This window comes from Eutrema salsugineum, unplaced genomic scaffold (genome assembly GCF_000478725.1).
Source record: "Eutrema salsugineum unplaced genomic scaffold, Eutsalg1_0 scaffold_16, whole genome shotgun sequence".
Taxonomy (NCBI): domain Eukaryota; kingdom Viridiplantae; phylum Streptophyta; class Magnoliopsida; order Brassicales; family Brassicaceae; genus Eutrema; species Eutrema salsugineum.
In genome coordinates, this window is record NW_006256858.1 from 1,507,954 (window position 1) to 1,526,673 (window position 18,720).

The 18,720-nt window shown below is 35.3% G+C and overlaps 2 protein-coding genes across 2 annotated transcripts; both read left to right on the forward strand.

Annotated features, from left to right (window-relative positions):
* The first annotated feature begins 3,992 nt into the window (after positions 1-3,992).
* On the forward strand, positions 3,993-5,768 carry LOC18020848 (probable aspartyl protease At4g16563). The gene has a single exon (XM_006403735.2). The coding sequence runs from the start codon at positions 4,176-4,178 to the stop codon at positions 5,589-5,591; it is 1,416 nt and encodes a 471-aa protein (XP_006403798.1). The 5' UTR covers positions 3,993-4,175; the 3' UTR covers positions 5,592-5,768.
* A 7,226-nt stretch (positions 5,769-12,994) lies between these two features.
* Positions 12,995-16,093, forward strand: LOC18020849 (protein SMAX1-LIKE 3). Its single transcript, XM_006403736.2, has 3 exons — positions 12,995-14,127; positions 14,483-14,681; positions 14,771-16,093. Exons 1-3 carry the CDS (start codon positions 12,995-12,997, stop codon positions 15,872-15,874), a joined length of 2,436 nt encoding a protein of 811 aa, XP_006403799.1. The 3' UTR covers positions 15,875-16,093.
* The last annotated feature ends 2,627 nt before the right edge of the window (positions 16,094-18,720 follow it).

Genomic DNA, 18,720 nt, shown 5'->3' on the forward strand with positions numbered 1-18,720 from the left:
TTACGCATCATATTTGCACCGGGATGACCGAGCCGGTCGTGCCAAATAGTATAATCAGTAAACCGGGCTTTGAGAGTGGTATTAGCTTCAATCATACGGACTTTAGCATGGTAAAGTTCAGTAGAGAGCGCGTGTATGGTTTCGAGGATTTGTTTATGGCCGTCTACGGTTTTAGTGACTAGGAGGGATTCTTTGTTCCCTTGACCTTGGGTTTCTATGTGGAAACCATTCTGTCTTATATCCTTGAAGCTCAGAAGATTTCTCTTCGAACTAGGAGAATATAGAGCATCTGGTATTTCAAGTTGTGTGCCATTTGATAGCAACACATAGGCATGGCCATATCCTTCGATAAGGTTTGAGGGACCCGCGATGGTGCTAATATTTGCGGTTTGATAGGTTAGGTTTATGAAGTAACTTTTGTTTCTTAAGATAGTGTGGCTGGATCCACTATCTACGACTATGGTTTCCATTTGCTGGTGTGCTTTTCCACCTTTGGATTTCTGACAGGCTAATGAAACTGGGAGCTAATAGACTTCAGTTAGCCGCTACAAATTCCAAGGATTGATCACCAAAACTGGAGAAGCTGCTGGTTGAAGAAGGAAAAACTCGGATCTGGTTTTTTTTTTTTTTCGGTTGATCGTCGTGTACTGTAAGTGTGCGTGAGGGCGCGTCCGACGTTGGATCGACAAACGGTTTTCACCAGTAGATTCGTCTCGTCGAGGGCTTCGATTTGATATGTAGATCGTCTTCTGGTTCCTCACGGTTTGGAAGATATGCGTCTTTTAAGTTTCGACTTGCTTTTAGGGTTTTAGTGGTGGCCGGATTTATTAGGGTTTTTCGCTCAGAGAGTCTTATCGTGCTGATAACGTGTTGTGAAAACTTAGAAACTTTATTAATCACTGGAATGTATATATAGAGTACATAGGGAATCTAAGTTAAGTACAATGCCCTGATGGGCCTAATGAGCCGGTATAAGAATCCATATATGATATGTGTTATAACATACTTTAATATATGTATTAACAAAATTAATTATCGTCGAGTTTTAAGTTTTAACATAGGCTACGACAGCCGACGAACGTGGATAAAAAGTTAAAATGAATGAAAAAGGGGATTGCTATAAATGAAAACAGCAAACACGAAAAAATAAAATACGACAATTCATTTATTCTACATGACATATGGAAACATTGATAGGATACGACATTATTCTACATGAAGTATATTCTCGGAGAATGAACAAAATCATTTATCTAAACATATATATATATATATATATATAGTCATGCTCCGGCCTGAAGAAGCCATAGGCAAAAAAAATGTTCTATTTTTTTGGGTGAAATGCTGCTTGACGGAATGTTAGCATTACCTCAAAATTTATTGATTCTTCGAATGCCAAACGTTGAAAGGTTCCTCAAAGTCGTGGAATTATTCTTAGTTTATAACGCACGTTAAGCCCTTCTAAGCATTCACTAAATCTAACACATCGCCTAAGCATATTTACTGTTTTAAAGTGGAGCTTGATATTCAATCTCATCTTAACTCTTTCTAAATTCAGCTAACAGTAACAAAAGAGGTATTAACTTATTTCTTGGTTGATTTTTTTTTTAATTACAAATATATGTTGTATCAACAAAAAAAACATTACCTACGCTGATTCAAATAATAATAATAATAATAATAATAATAATTAGACAATAAACTTGAATATTGAAATAAGAGACTAGAAAAAGGAACCCACTTTTCAGTTGACTACATTGTTTTGGTACATGTTCGTTCATATTTTTAATAAGTTCGATAGCCCGACCGTAGTGATGATGTTAATTGTGGTTACATCCATAAGTAGCTTGGTCCATCTTTATTCTATTTCATATATGTCCGATCGAGAGCTCTAATCTAGCACCATATTCATAACTGAAGCTTGACCTGTTTACTTATTTCTAACACTTTCTGCATTATGTTCAATATGGATAGTTTAGACGATGAGAAATCCCGATGCGCTCAAATGACTTATAACGATAAATTAAAATACAGTATAAGTAAACTAATATTGTTTACAATTCAAGGTGATCAAAATCATTTTATAAAGTTGTTTGGGTGGGTCATATTTACTGTATGTGTGCGACACTTGTGCTGCGCATAACTTACAGAAACATCACAACACTAATGAAAAGAAGTTTTTAATGCAAATATGTTTTGCTGCTGTACAATTATAGCGAACGTAGTGGCGATTTACTTGTTTCAAGAGTTCATAATTATCAAACCTTAGAACTTCTCCAATGGGACTCCATCCCACCAAATATAGCGTTTCTCCTTCTTCAATGGGACTCCAAATACAACTCCAAATTTTGATTTTTAGAGTTTTGTGAATAGTGCAACTCCAAATTTGGTGTTGCACTATTCACAAAACTCTAAAAATTATAATAATATTTTATTGTTACTTTTAGTATAATATCATTATTATAGTATTCATTAATTAATTAAATTTCATAACTAGAATTAATATACCAAATTGTATTTTTATCATATCATTTATAGTAATATAACTTTTAAGTATAATTAATATGAGATTTAGTTGTAATTAATATAAATACATAAAATATTTAAATTAATACATATTATCATTAAGATTAAATAAAGTTTAATTAAAAACACTAAAAACATAAAATTACAAAATAAAATCAAACAAACATAAAATTTAAATAAAACAAGATAAATTTTAAAAACATAATATAAATTTAAACAATATTTTAATATCTGGGAAAATTATTATTTCCAATTTCGTTAAGCAAATATTAGTATTTATCAAAACATTAAAAGATAAAGAGAATTTTAAATTTAATAATATAATAATAAAATATATTTTTTTAGTGTGAGATTTGGTATTGTGGTTGAAGATGAAAAAAAACACTATTCACTCAAACACCAAATTTGCCACTATTCACAACACTAAAATTTGGTGTTTAGATGAATAGTGGTTGGAGATGGTCTTATATGGCATTATAGACTTAATTGATTCTTCATCAAGATGGTTTTATGTGACTACGTTCAGTAAGTCACTGGTTTGAAAGGAAAGCCATTGATTGTTTTATCACTGTCTGCGAATTACGAAAGTGTAAGGCCATATATTTACCGGGGATTAGCACGCAGGTCACATACTTTGTAAGGGTCAACAAATTATACATGTGGTCGATTACTCACACCTATTGTATTCAACGTGCCTTGTTTGGTCAATTGATTCCTAACGTAGAGGATCAATTAATCTATTCAAATTCATATCAATCTAAACGCAAAATTACATATATGCATAAAAAATAGGGTAATTACAAATCTCTTGATCTTCGGATCTTTTTCTGAGTGCAAAAAAAAAAAAAAGAGATCGAGGATACTTTGGATGATTGGATCATAATATATATATATATATTTATATAATCCAATGAAAAACACATGTTAGTACTTTGTGATTAGTTTAATTGGTGTATTAAAAAAAAAGATTTCTTATGAATTCGATCGAGTCTGAAGTTGGACAGATAAATATCCATTCCTGAAAAGTCAGACAAATTTCCCGTCGATTAAAGCAACGTGTGAATTGGTTAGAGAAGATGTGCATTAATGGAATATGCATCACATGATTTGTAAATGGGTTAGCCACTTGACTATTGAGTGATCACATGGCCAATCCATCAAGCCAAATATTTGTTTTCTGATTTCTAATTTTATATAGCTCCAAATTTTTGTTTTTGTATGGTTCTATAATTACATTAGCTAGAATACTAGATTTTAGTATTTCTATATCGAATATTATTAAGCCATCACCATATACATCACAAATTCGGTTAAAATTGGCATGTATCAATAAATACAAGTATTGGCTGGCTCTCTATTTTCTTTACGTACATTATCACGGCGACGATCGACATACAAAAATACATTTCCACGTATTGTTTACTTATAGTGGTAAGTTTCCTTTTAACGACGGACACAATTAAAATTATTAAAATTCTTGTACAGATTTTTTTTTAAAGGAAGAAGAAAGTCACAGAGATCGAACATGATTCTCCACTTTTTTGCCATTTCGTTGCTCTTCTTTCCACTTTTCACTACTTTGTCTTCTTCCTCCTCCTTCTTACTTAACCCATAAGCCACCAATCCAAAACAGCTCAACACAAAAAACAATGGCTTCTTCTTCTTCTCCTCCTCTCTTTTTCTTCCTTCTCTTCCTCTCCGTCGTCTCCGCCGTCAAATTACCTCTCTCTCCTTTCTCCCACCACACAGACCAACAACCCAACGACCCTTACCTCTCTCTCCGCCGTCTCGCCGATTCCTCCATCGCCAGAGCACAAGAGCTCAAACAACCCACCTCCATTAAACCCGACGAAGATGCTCTCTCCGCTTCCTCCACAGCCTCCGCATCCGCCGCCGTCGTCAAATCCCCTCTTTCTCCTCGTAGCTACGGCGGATACTCCGTCTCCCTCAGCTTCGGCACGCCGTCGCAGACCATCCCTTTCGTCTTCGATACCGGAAGCAGCCTCGTCTGGTTCCCTTGTACCTCGAGGTATCTCTGCTCCGGTTGCAATTTCTCCGGTTTGGATCCGAATCGGATCCCTAGATTTTTGCCCAAGAACTCTTCCTCGTCACGAATCGTCGGGTGCCAGAATCCGAAATGCTCGCTTCTATTCGGACCCAATCTTAAATGTCGAGGATGTGACCCGAATACCCGAAACTGCACCCTCGGTTGTCCACCGTACGTTATCCAATACGGATCAGGATCAACGGCTGGGATTTTGATATCCGACAAACTTGTTTTCCCGGATCTAACCGTACCCGATTTCCTAGTCGGATGCTCAATTCTCTCGACCCGACAACCCGCTGGTATCGCCGGGTTCGGGAGAGGACCCGAGTCTCTCCCTTCTCAGATGAATCTCAAGAGATTCTCGCATTGTTTGGTTTCCCGACGGTTCGACGACACGAACGTGACCACGGATCTCGATTTGGATACCGGGTCGGGTCATAAAACCGGGTTGAAAACTCCGGGTCTTAGCTATACGCCGTTTCGAAACAACCCAAACGTCTCCAACGCCGCTTTTCTCGAGTACTACTACCTCAATCTCCGGCGAATCTTCGTCGGAAGCAAGCGCGTGAAGATTCCGTACAAGTACCTCGCGCCGGGAACCGACGGAAACGGAGGAACAATCGTCGATTCCGGAACCACATTAACTTTCATGGAGCAACCTATTTTCGATCTCGTTGCCGAGGAATTCGCGACGCAGATGTCGAATTACAGCCGAGAAAAAGACTTAGAGAAGACCACCGGAATTGGGCCGTGCTTCAATATCTCCGGCAAGGGATCGCTGACGGTGCCGGACTTAACCTTCGAGTTCAAAGGTGGAGCAAAAATGAAATTGCCGACGTCTAACTACTTCGCGTTTGTAAAAAGCAATGATAATGTCTGTCTAACGGTGGTTTCCGCCGATGCCGGAGGGAGTGGTCCGGCGATTATTCTCGGTAGTTTCCAGCAACAGAACTATCACGTGGAATACGATTTGGAGAATGACAGGTTTGGGTTCGCGCAGAAGAAGTGCAGCCCGTGAGTTTCCAGGGGTATATTTGACTTTTAAAAACGATGAGGCCAATTTTATGGATTTAATTTCTTTTCCAAATAAAAAATGGTTGTTAAAATGTTCATAATTATTATAGAAAAAATATATAGAGATATAATAGTGGTAAAAATAAAATTTCAATTTATCTGCATTAATTGGATACTAAAATGGTGGACACTATCATGTGAAGTAGGCTGTATGCATTATCGGAAACAATAGAGAATGGATGCTAATACTGTATTACAGTGATACCACGTCGATGTCCATTGACAAAAATAACCAAAGCAACACTATATATTCACAGTTTTTAAAAAAAAAAAAAAAATTGGTTATTGATGTAAAACAAACATGAAGTACATTTTCCATGTGTACCAAAAGTAAGAAAAAGTAGAACTTTCTTTTTCAGTTTTTATAGTTTGTATAATAGAGTGCTAGGGATATATTCATAACATTTATATATCAAAGGAAATATTAGGAACAATAAAAGTATATATGATACACATTTGTATATTTTGTATGAAATTCCAGGCAAGTAAAAAGGATACTACTAAATACTCTACTTTTTATAACCAGCCTGTAATTAGCTCTCAGTCTCTTAGATGTGTCACTCAAAACAAAGAGACAAAAATATCTCAGGTGTATAGTTTTGGGATTGAAGGATATTAATACTACAGTAGCTTTACCGGTTTACAGTCCGATCCGGTTTAATGAAATTGGAGAAATTGTAAAAAGCGATAAAGCAATGAATGCGATAAGGGGAAATGAGTTGCATCTGCTAATCATGCCAGCTCACAAAAAGTTCCAAGATTAAGATATTTTTTCAATAATGAGGTACCGATAATTATGTTTCTGGCGCGATCAGTGTAATTTGTTTGGTCAGTGTAATCAATGTGAGTTTTTTATTTGTTTTGTCAACCAGAGCAATCAATGTGATTAAAAACTAAAAAGGTTTCATTTATAAGTACTAAACAATGTACAGTATTAGAATAGAATATAATCGAAGCTTTCTAGCTTGACAAATAGTATTAAATTAATACTAGTAATTTTGACGTATCAGGTTTTTGTACAACATTTTATATCAGCTTGGAAATGCTGAAACAGCCTCTTGTCAGATAAACTTTTCTAATTTTACATTACAAATCTTATCAAAATTGTTACGGTTGCACTTAGATGCGGGCTGGCCGACTAAAAAGTGGGGCAATGTATAGTCAATATGCAGCTGGATGGATCTCGTTTTATCCCTAACTGGTCCAGACTCCAGAGAAATAGACCATAAGTGTCCAAGCGTTCAGACAATGACCATTTTAATAAAATCTGTCAAAAATTTTTTTAAAAAATTCTTACCCAGCAAAAATGCAGAAGTTTCCGAAACTAAGATAACATCTGTTATGTCAACAATTCACATACCTTCTTTATTGGATATGAATTTAAATGGTGACAAAATGACAATACTTAGAAATCACTAATCTCTAGTTTCTCTTTGCTTAAAAATGCTAAAAAATCTACCTTTATTACAACAGTTCGATTCAAACATTACAACGTTTGTTTAACTGAGAACTTATAATCCTAATAATCTAAGACCGAACCTGCATGAACCATAAGCATGAAAATCATTAAGATACAATATATTAATTTTTATATATTTTAATCCAAACGCAAAAGGTCTAGGAAAAAATCAAACGTAAAATCAAAATAAAATCACAAAATAATTAACCTGTTCTTCCCATTCAGAAATTATTGTTTACCCAAACCAACAAGAAAATCATCGCCAGAAATTTAGAAAGTTCGTTTGGAAGCTTTGTACCTAACGGCTTGTAGTTGACTCATAAAAGACCTGTTAATGGGCCTTTAATTTTAGGCTCTATGAAAGCGCATGTAAATTGTTGGGCTTCAATGTATTTTGCTCGTCTCGTGTAGAATCGGAATAATCTTGGACCACAAGCCCAAGGTTGAAAGCGTAACGGCCGAGCAAGGGTTCCTCTTTCTGTTCAGATCGAGTCGTCGCCGGCGTCTTTCTCCGGCATTCTCTCAGACAATTATAGGAATCAGCGGTCGTAACTTTCTACTCAAGTAATTGTTTTCAACCTCTTTTTTTTTTAAATCTAACAGATTTCATAATTACAATTTAAAACTCATACGTTCCTTTTTTTTTTGTGAACATTGTTGGTTTCCATTTGAAATCCCGTAAAAACTGAGATCGTGGAAGTTTTTTATCCTTTTATTTGTATCCACAAACTTCAATCTTCAGATTTATGATGAAACTTATCGTGATCATGATGATAAAGCAAATCTTCGAAATTTTTTACGTTTTGATGTTTGTTATGTATATGCGCATCCTAAGCATTAGCCAGAGTAGCACTGCAATAGTTGACTAGTAAGCGCTTTGTTTTGTCACTAGTAACCAAGCAGATTTAGTTTTCTTTCATTTTTTTTTCGAGTATTGTTTTAGAAAAAGTTTTGGTATGGTTATACAAATATTTGTTTGTATTGATTTATCTGGAAAAGCATAGATAGTTAAGGAAAAGTCAAACTCGGTATCATAAACATGTTATTTTGACATTTTAGTTGTTATATAGCACCACATATCAAAGAATTTTGCTGAGATATAATTAACCTTTTAACTTTAACTAAATTTGTTCTTTCCTTTCTATTGTCATATCATAAAAGCTCGAGTGCTTCTTGTGATAGGACTTTCCCAACACTTGTTCACTGCATAATTATGCATATGCAGATATGCTTGATTTCGTTGATATTATGGATTCACATATGTATCCAATAATATGATAGTATTTGTGCTGTTCTGCTAGCTTAAACTCTTGGAAAATGTAGGGAACAAGTAATGAGGAATATAAGCCACCGTTTTAGATTCTTAATAAGACTCAAAATATTATTTGAAGTTTTGAACCATAGCGAACCTTTCTTTTAGATTGCCGGGATTACTCATGAGTATATAGTTGTTATGCGAGGCAAAAAATAATAATAATAATAATAATTTGTGAATAAAGAGACACGTTGTGAATCAAGTTCATGACATTAGATTAAGAAGGCTGTCATGATAAAATTAGGACAACTTTTCTCCATTCCTCCTTTAATCTTTAAATTTGGTCTCTTTCTTTCGTAAAGTTATATAGGCCGTCTAAAGGACAATTATGCCTTAAACTATTCTCATATTTATCTTTCTCTATATTTGCTACTTCTATTCGTTTTTTTTCCCACATGGTCACACCCAGGAGAATAAAGATGCTTCTTTTGAATGCTCAGAAATCTAAAAACAAAATCAAATTGGGAGCCCTTTTTGATTTTGTGATAAGGTTGCCTTATTTTGAAATTGTTTAAAAAGAATTCTAGAGGCTCTTCTATTGCCTATGAAGAAAAGAGCTTGATTTCATAGAAACCACTGGGAAAAGTCATGCAGAACACGTATCACTTTTACAATTCATGCAAGATTCCAAGTCAGTTTCAATCTAACTCAACGCTAGCAGTACCTTATGTTGTTTAGATTCTGATGCAAAACATCTTTTTCAAGGCCTAATTCTTCAAAATTGGATGTTAAATTAATTGAAAATAAGCTTTATCAAGTGGGATGGAAAAACTGATCGTATTTCCGATGTATATTTCTTGCGAACAGAATTGCTTTAGAATCATCTGGGGTCTGGTCCTGGTTAAAGCATTCACATTTTGACCATTCTGGTCAAACACTTTCTTGAAAGGATTGGTTTACACAAATGAATTTTTTTGTTTTTTTTTCTTTTTTTTTGTGACTGAGGTTGAATGTATTTGTTAGGGAAAAAAGTTAGTTTATTTTGGTTAGAGTAAACGTTTGATTGGGTGTGCCAGAAGAAACTATCTATATTCCTTTGCTTTCTTTTGTTCCAAATCAACACTTTTGCATTCAAATGAGTTTGGTCTCAACTTTGTATAGTCTAAACCTCATAAACAATTGGCGATTTTGTATTTTGTTTTCTAGTTGTCCTCTTTGGTCCTACAAGCCAGTTTCAGTTTAATGTGAAACAATCAAATTCTCAGCTAAGTAATTTTTAAAATCTGATGCAAAATACTCTGTGTTGTTTTGTAAAAGGCCAAATTCTTTAAAAGTTGATGGCTACATTGGCTAAATCTTTAGCAAGTGGGCTGGAGAGACGGGTTGTTCACATTTTGTTCTTCTCGTAAACGCAAGTGCTTTAGAATCATCTGGGGTCTGATCCTTGTTAAAGCATTCACATTTGACTGTGTGGTCATACACTTTAATTTCTCGAAAGGACTGGTTTATGCAAATAATTTTTTTTTTTAAGTCTTTTAGTTAGGGTAAACAAAGATTGCCAATTTTTATTAAAGGAGAAGAGGGTTGATTGGGTGTGCCTGAAGTAACTATATATATTCCTTTGCTCTCATCATTCAAAACACTTTTGCATTCAAATGATTTTGGTCTTCCTTTGGATCTCTTTTGGGTCTAAGCTAATCAAAGCCCCTTTCCTTCCCTTTTTTTCTGTCTTAAACGCAGACAGCGAGGAAGAAACTGTTGATGAGTTTGTGTTTATTCTCACAACTTTCCTATTTGGTCCCACAAGTCATCTGTAAGCAATTATATCCACATCTGTGTAACCTCATGAAAACCCCGTAAATTTTAGCAAAGGGACTTTAGAAAACTAAGTGATCTATTCCCTTGCTATTGGTATTTGTATTCTTATAAGTAAGCGAGTTTAAAAGATATTTTCCTATTAGCGTCCATGATAAATAGAAGAAATCAAAGCTCTCTTGTGAAGAGTGACCTAACGTTGATGATTTTGTGTCCTCTTATACTCTAGAAACATATAATCATGTTTGATTTTAAAACGTTCACATGCTTTTCCTGAATAATGATTGTAGGATGATTTTTCTCTTTGTTTTATGCCACAACATTCTTGTGTTTTCCTCATTTTGAGTTGATACATATATGCATGGGTAAATGATGCTTTAGCTTCTTTTGTAGAAGCATTGGGAGAGGAAGTGAGTGTAATAGTACTTGTTGCAGGGAATAGTGGCTTTCAGGTGAAGGCTTACATAAAAACAAGTAAAAAGCTGTAAAAAAGATGATTGGGGAATGAAAGGAAGATTTCTTGTTTCTAGTGAGGATATTGTAATTTTTACTCTATTTCTTCAATATTTTATAAGAAAAGGTAATTGATTTATAGTCTTTAGAACATACATATCTATAGTGGGAATATAGCTTATATGATTCTCTTACCAAAGTGAATAAATCTTATTGGAGATTCCTAGGCAAGTTGAATGGTGGTGCATTTTATCTTCTTTCTATGCAGTGGCATGCTTCATGTGAGAGAGAGAGAGAGAGATGTTTTCATCAAAGTAGAAGTATAATAGGTAAAGCTCCTTGTACCAATTACTGCAATGATCTCATGTTTGAATAATCCATACGCGGAATCATTTCTTTTTGTTGACTGATTTTATCATTCCTTAATCACTGAATTTAGATTATGGGGCCTTCATTGAACAGTGAATGAATTTGCGTTTTTTTTTTCTCTCAATGGATTCTTGAAATATTGATAGGCATCTGCATCTGTTTAGCTTTGTGTGCGTATATCTAGTGTTATCAAGTTAAGATATAAAATGCATGGCTTGACATGTTGATTAGTGGTACGAGAATCAAACTTTTCTTATCTCTTAATTATGTTGCAATAATAAAATAATAAGCACAGTTCTGCTTCTATATATTAATATATCTTGTGTTCTTGTTCTCTAATAGCCTTATTTTCTTTTATTTTGATTTGTGGGTTCCTGTTACTGATCTGAAACTTTGATTTCATTAGGCACATGAAAATGATTGGTCGTGTTGATAGCAGATACAATCAAAGACTGTCCCCACCAACTGCCTTGTGCGCTTTCTTTTAATATTTTTCTTGTTCGAAACACCTTCGTTTCTTCTCTCGTTTTTAAAATGGAATTTATGGGCCAAAAGCTACACACTTTTATGAAAGCAACGAAAGCGAATGATGCATATGTTTAATGTCTGTAATGGGTCAGATGGTTTGATTTGCTTTTTACTGTTAATTTTAGGGGGTTGAGTTACTAAATTTCATGCAATAGTTCGAAAAATTTACAAAGACCCTGCTCTGTTCTGTGTTTCCTGTTCATATGCGTTGGGCTAGTAAAAAAATATTTTGCTTGGGTAACATTTGGAAATTAATGCAGACTTCTGATTTTCAATATCATTCCATGTGTTACTTAGTTGGCTAAGGAAACATAGTTTTCACCAACAATATTGTTTTACAGAGTTTGATAGGTTAAAAACAACATATATAGTAATCGGTCCGTTGACAGAAAAAAAATATTACATAGTAATCAGTTTACGAGTGTATTTCAATATCATTCAGGCGGATGTATATGATTATCTTTTGGAACAGAACCTGGCATTTCATATTTCTAGTATATTGATAACTCTTCTCTTACTTGAGAATGAGGTAGGAAAACATATTCATAAATTTATTACAAGTTACCACTAATTAAACTGTGTTTGCTTCAGGAAAACCAAAAATATTCTTAGAAGAAAAAAAAACTATATATGTTTGTTGAGACATAGTTTGGCTAAAAATATATACAGTATTTTCTTCTTTTTTTTACAAAAATCTGTTTATTCCCATGTTTTAGTGGCTCCTATGTTGTTGCTTACATGTGACCTGAGTATAGCTTACTGGACTGGATCTAGATTAAGAGACTCTTGTCTGAAAAAGTGCTGGGACTAGCTTAGGATAGTAGTAGCTTCAAGGTACTAAAAGGGGAGAGTGATTATCTCCTAAATATTTTCTACGGGGATATTAGTTATTATACTAAATAAGTGAATGATGATAAGCATCTTTAATTAGGTTCTTTTCTAAATAAGTGATACGCTTTGCAGAAAAGAAAAGAGACCCACTTAGCTGCAGTACCCATTAATTTTGTTTTTTCATTTTTTTTTTGGTGATTTTTGAGAAAGAAAAGAATATAAGGGCAAAGCTGAGTTACCTTTGCCTTTTGATACTGCTTTGTCATCACAAGCATTCCACTTTGCACTACAAAATCCACTTTGGACCCTCAAAAAACCCCCAAAAATTTTGCCTCTCTCACAAGAAAAGCATACACATTTCCTCCTTCTCCTTCCTCATATATTTGATGACCAAAACCCTTTTCTTCCTCTCCCTCTTTCTTTTCACCTCTTCCCTTGATCTCTCTCTGTCTTTCTCTCCCTCTCTTTCCTTACTCTGCTCTTAGGTTTAAGATTTAACCCCACCTTCCATTTTGGGTGCTTTCGTTGTCTTAGATAAATGGAATGAAGACAGTCCCTTGAAACCTTTACTGTAGATCTCTCACTTCTCAGTACTAGTACCCCTACCTTGTGTTCCTTTAGGGTGTTTTTTGTAACCATGAGAGCTGGAGGCTGCACGGTGGAGCAAGCCCTCACGCCTGAGGCTGCAAACGTGGTGAAACAAGCCATGGGCTTGGCTAGAAGGAGAGGGCATGCCCAGGTCACACCTCTCCATGTGGCTAGCACCATGCTCTCTGCTTCCACGGGTTTACTTAGAACAGCTTGTCTCCAATCTCACACTCACCCTCTTCAATGCAGAGCCCTCGAGCTCTGCTTCAACGTGGCTCTAAACCGCCTCCCGACCTCCACGGGGAGTCCTATGTTAGGGGTTCCAACTTCCCCTTTCCCTTCTATCTCCAACGCTCTCGGTGCAGCTTTCAAACGAGCGCAGGCTCACCAGCGGCGTGGATCCATCGAGAGCCAGCAACAACCGATTTTAGCTGTCAAGATTGAAGTGGAGCAGCTCATAATATCCATCCTCGATGATCCTAGCGTGAGTAGAGTGATGAGAGAAGCTGGTTTCTCGAGTCCTCAAGTGAAGACCAAAGTCGAGCAAGCTGTTTCTTTAGAGACTTGCTCCAAAACAACCTCCTCGAGTAAACCCAAAGAAGGGAAGTTGTTAACTCCTGTCAGGAACGAGGATGTCATGAACGTTATAGATAGTCTAGTCGACAAAAAGAGGAAGAACTTCGTGATCCTGGGAGAGTGTTTAGCCACTGTTGACAAAGTTGTGAGAACAGTGATGGAGAAAGTTGACAAAAAAGATGTGCCCGAAGCTTTAAAAGACGTAAAGTTTATAACTTTATCGTTCTCATCGCTTGGGCAACCGAGTAGATCCGATGTGGAGCATAAGCTAGAGGAGTTGGAGACACTTGTGAGGAGCTATGTCGGAAAAGGAGTGATTCTATATCTGGGAGATCTAAACTGGTTCGTAGAGTCTAGAACGAAAAGTTCTTCACTGTATAACAACAACTATTGTGTTGTGGAGCATATGATAATGGAGATTGGGAAGTTGGCTCGTGGGTTGGTCATGGGAGATCATGGGAGGTTTTGGTTGATGGGTCTTGCGACTTCACAGACTTACGTGAGATGCAAGTCTGGTCAACCTTCGCTTGAGTCCCTTTGGTGTCTCACTACTCTCACTATTCCGGCGACGACTAGTAGCCTTCGTTTGAGTCTCGTCTCCGAGAGGTAAAGTCTTCACCTTTTGAATGTACAATCAACATAATCTGGACACTAGAGATGGGTTTATTTTTTTAATATTAAATTTTGTTGGATATGTTCTAACTATTTGTCTCTTTTTCGAAAAGGACAATTTCACCTATAGTGTTTTTGCTTTATTTGGTGATCGTCTAAAAGAACGGTGAAACAACGTGCATCCTTTTCGTACCTTTTTTCTATTATTTTTCTATATGTTTTTATCTGCTTTCTTGTGAGAAATACTAAAGAAAGATTGGAGAAAATAAGTTACTTCTTTCTAGTTAGATTCAAAGATTAAACCAAGTTTAACGCTTCTTAATTAATCATCTTTTTTTTTTTGAAGCAGTGAGCTTGAAGTCAAGAAATCAGAGAATTTACCTCTGCAGCTGCATCCATTAAAGGAGCAGCTCAGTTTCTGTGAGGAATGTTCTGTCAAGTTTGAGGCAGAAGCACGGTTCTTGCAATGCAGCAATAGCAATGTTACCGTTGCAGCTTTACCTGCGTGGCTTCAGCAGTACAAGAATGAAAATAAAAAAAGCGACACCGTGAGTTATATAAACATCAAACAAATTCACATTTTCATTTCCTTTTCGTTTACTTCATTCAAGGTATATATGATTCTTGGACTTGGCAGGATTCACACTCTATAAAGGAACTTGTGGTGAAATGGAACTCAATCTGCGATTCGATCCACAAGAGACCATCTCTAAAAACACTCACACTCTCTTCCCCTACTTCTTCCTTTTCTGGTTCTGTTCAACCTTCGAGTACTCTCCATAATCTTCAAAGCAACGGTGATTGGCCCGTGATCGTGACAAACAAGTATCGTCATCATCATCATTCCATGACCCCTGATGCATCCCACTTAAGACTGTTTATTCCAGAACATGACAGCGAACAAAAAAACGAGCTTTTCTCTTCGAATCCTAATTCGACAATTAACTCAGCCGCTTCTTCTAGCGATGCAATGGAGGTGGAACATGATTCTTCCAGGTTTAAAGAGATGAATGATGAAAACCTAGCAACACTATGTGATGCCTTGGAGAGCAAGGTACCATGGCAGAAGGATATAATCGTGGAGATAGCGAAAACAGTCTTGAAATGCAGATCAGGATCGAGTACGAGGAAGATCAACGGAAATGATGATATAAAAGAAGAGACTTGGATGTTCTTCCAAGGTCTTGACGTAGAGGCTAAAGAGAAGATCGCTAGAGAATTGGCCAAACTTCTCTTCGGATCTCAAAACAGCTTCGTCTCGATCTGCTTGAGCAGTTTCTCATCGCAAAGATCGGAATCCGCAGAAGATGTGAGGAACAAGAGGTCGAGAGACGAACAGAGCTTAAGTTACATTGAGAGATTCTCTGAAGCTGTTTCGTTAGATCCGAACAGAGTGTTCTTAGTGGAAGATATAGAGCAAGCTGATTATTTATCTCAAATGGGGTTCAAGAGAGCTATCGAGAGAGGAAGAGTTCGTAGTTCGAGCGGTGAAGAAGCTTCGCTTGAAGACGCGATTGTGATCTTGAGCTGTGAAAGATTCAGTTCAAGATCAAGAGCTTGTTCTCCTCCCGTTAACTCTGCCGGTTCAGATCAATCGGAAGAGAAGAACGTTGCTACTTGTGTTGCACTCGATCTCAACCTATCTCTTGATGATGACGTTCGTGAAGAAGAATCATGTGATGAGATTGGCTTGCTCGAAGCTGTGGATGCACGGTTTCATTTCAAGTGTTCGTCAACATAACATCATGCATGTGTGCATGTAAGTATGTAACATGGCCAAGTTTATGAACATGGACTTAATCATTCCGATTAAATCATGTGTTTGTTTCCTTACGTATTTCTCTTTCATTGGGACAATACTCTTGGTTAAACGTGTAGTAGTAGATTTTTTTTTTTTTGGTTTGGCTTAGGAACCTTGTAGAAGGATATGGGAATGGGAAAATTGAGAATTTCTTCTTTCTCTTTTTCTTTTTGGTCACAGATTTTCTTCTTTCTCTTACTGTAAAATTTTCAAATTATGGTCGTAAATGATCACTTATGCTCGCGGAAAAATGACTGAAAAAAGGCTGAAAAGGGACAAAAAATTTCGAGATACTATTTGGATTGAACTAACGAAATTTACCACGTTTTATATAAAGATTTTGTCGGTACACCAAGTGATTTATTTCATTATTTGGTTATTTTTTTTCTTCCTGTTCCACCATATTCAATTCACTATGCTGAACTGTTGGATCGATTTTTTGCCGCCGTAAAGAACCGTATATCTATAGGTTTAATATATGTTTTAGTTTTTTAGTTTTTATGGAAGTTTTTTTTCGGATTTATGTTTGTTTTTCTCTGTTACCACCACTAAGAACGATAGAATGTCGACGTCAAAAAAAAACAAAGAACGATATAATATCTTAATGGTCGATAGTAGTAGTTAGTTAATATAGATCTAAGTTATACATCGTTCTTATAATTCTCTTTATATATTGCTCTTTGTGATAAAACTTATATAATTCTCATCAGTCTTTAGTATATGTCAAAAGAAATTCCAATGAGGCAGCCCATTTGTTAGCTAAGAAATGTACTTCGTATATTCCTGTCTATTCTGATTGTATTTATCGGACCTTTAATTGATACGTTGTATTCGGATCTTCTTTCAAATTAATAAAGTACAATTTGCAGTAAAAAAAATGGATTTTGTGATATAAGTTTTATTGGCAGCTTCGTGCATGGATATCAATCTTTGGCTGCATACAAGTTTTCCTCTTTCATGTTCAATCGATTGCCATGCAAGTTGTTAATTACGGTTCTTCTATTTGAAATTCTGAAACAACTTATATGCTTAAACTAACCCACAGCTTAGATCCTTTGATAATCGTTAAAAGATGAGGATTGCTACACAATATTTTGAACAAAAGATAGAATATAAATTAAGACTTAAGCTAGAAGAAAGAACGCTTAAGCTAGAAGAAAGAACATGCAATGCGACAATATACTAATACTTAATACACAATTACATCTATCGACGTAAAGCGTATTATTCTCATTCTCCTTTTAAGAATGTTTGTCGTTAACTATGAATTTTCTTTAAACAACTTCATCCATTACAGAAGATGTTTTCATTTAATTTTTTGCTTCAAAACATTTGATAATAATTTTTTTTCTAATACAAAGTCAATCATTGTTGTTGTTTTGATAGTTAACTATAAAATACAGATATTTTAAGTGATTTTCGGCTTTTTGCAATTTTTATGAATAATTTGTACATTCAACAAAAAGATCATATAATATGAAGCACATTAAAAAAAATATATATATATAATAGACAACCCAGAGTTAACCCTTAATTAGTCTAAACATAAAGCATACAATTTCCTTTACAATCCAAGACAGCTTGATTTATATTAAAAATCTCCACAAACTTTATTGCCACTCTGGTTCGTTTCATCTTTTCTCTCTTTATTTTTTCCCAAGAGAAAGGAAGAAGCCACCACCTTAGAATCTCTTTTGCCTTTACAAGTTTATTTTTCTTTTAATATCAGAAGTTTTTAGATATTATTGCTCCAACATCCCTTGGATCGGGGACTAGAATATGTATTGATCACTTTTAAGAATGAATCTCCCGTCACAAACTTGAAATAAGGTAAGCTTTTGCTTAGATATGTTATGTAGAGTGGAAAGAACGGATACGCTTGAAAATGTTTATATCAAATTTGTATCCAAACGAGTTGTTTAAGTATATGATCTGAATATTTCTGATATTGATATACACAGATTTGTCGGTAAATGTCTAAATGATAACATTTGATGATTATGGGAATCACACCGTTCAGCCCATGTGTACACACAAAAATATCCACATTAGTTTATCGGCAAATTAGAAAAGAAAAAATGCATATTATATGTATGAGTATGTGGGTAAATATGTCCATCAATTCATGCATGGAATCTAAAGTTTATCCTCAAAAGCAGGAAGGAAGATAAAGTTAAGCATGATTTTGGAAAAGTATATAATTAATTTTATTAATAAGAACTGCAGAAAGTGGGTGACCCTTTTAAAGCAGAAGAGAAAAAGAGAGGGTAAAAAAGCTAAATTCTATCTCTCTGCTTTTGGGGGACTTTTAAGTTTTTTAAGAGCCTTGTGATGGGCATTTAGCCATTAGAGGCCTAAACTTTGATCTCAACATAATTCGCTTTTTATCTTTCAAAAAGCTACAAAACACACCAACTTTTTCTCCTCTTGGTACATTTTCTCTATCAAATAAGAAAACTAAGAAATTGTAGTCATTTACTAGAATGTAAGCAACATATGAATCAGCCTCATGGCCCAAATCCTTATTTTTGATTTTTAAGCAGTCAGTCAAGGGCCTAATCAACATTTGCCTAAATCTTAAAGAAGAATTCGAACAATTCAAAGGCATGTTATGAGTACAATTCCTAGAAAAACTATTTCAAATACAGTTTCTAACTAGTACAAAGTACCACATGAATATTTGAGATCTAGATAATTATCTGGTGTATCCTTGAGGCTTGAGCCAAACAAAACAAAAGAATCATCTGGCTATTTATATGTTTATGCAACATAACACGTAAGAACAT

What these genes read in the sequence shown, in the direction of transcription:
- LOC18020848 (XM_006403735.2), top strand. Translation starts at nt 4,176, where the DNA reads ATGGCTTCTTCTTCTTCTCCTCCTCTCTTTTTCTTCCTTCTCTTCCTC.
- LOC18020849 (XM_006403736.2), top strand. Translation starts at nt 12,995, where the DNA reads ATGAGAGCTGGAGGCTGCACGGTGGAGCAAGCCCTCACGCCTGAGGCT. An exon ending in TTGAGTCTCGTCTCCGAGAG is followed by an intron (nt 14,128 to 14,482) that starts GTAAAGTCTTCA and finishes TTTTTGAAGCAG; the next exon opens with TGAGCTTGAAGTCAAGAAAT. An exon ending in AAAATAAAAAAAGCGACACC is followed by an intron (nt 14,682 to 14,770) that starts GTGAGTTATATA and finishes TGGACTTGGCAG; the next exon opens with GATTCACACTCTATAAAGGA.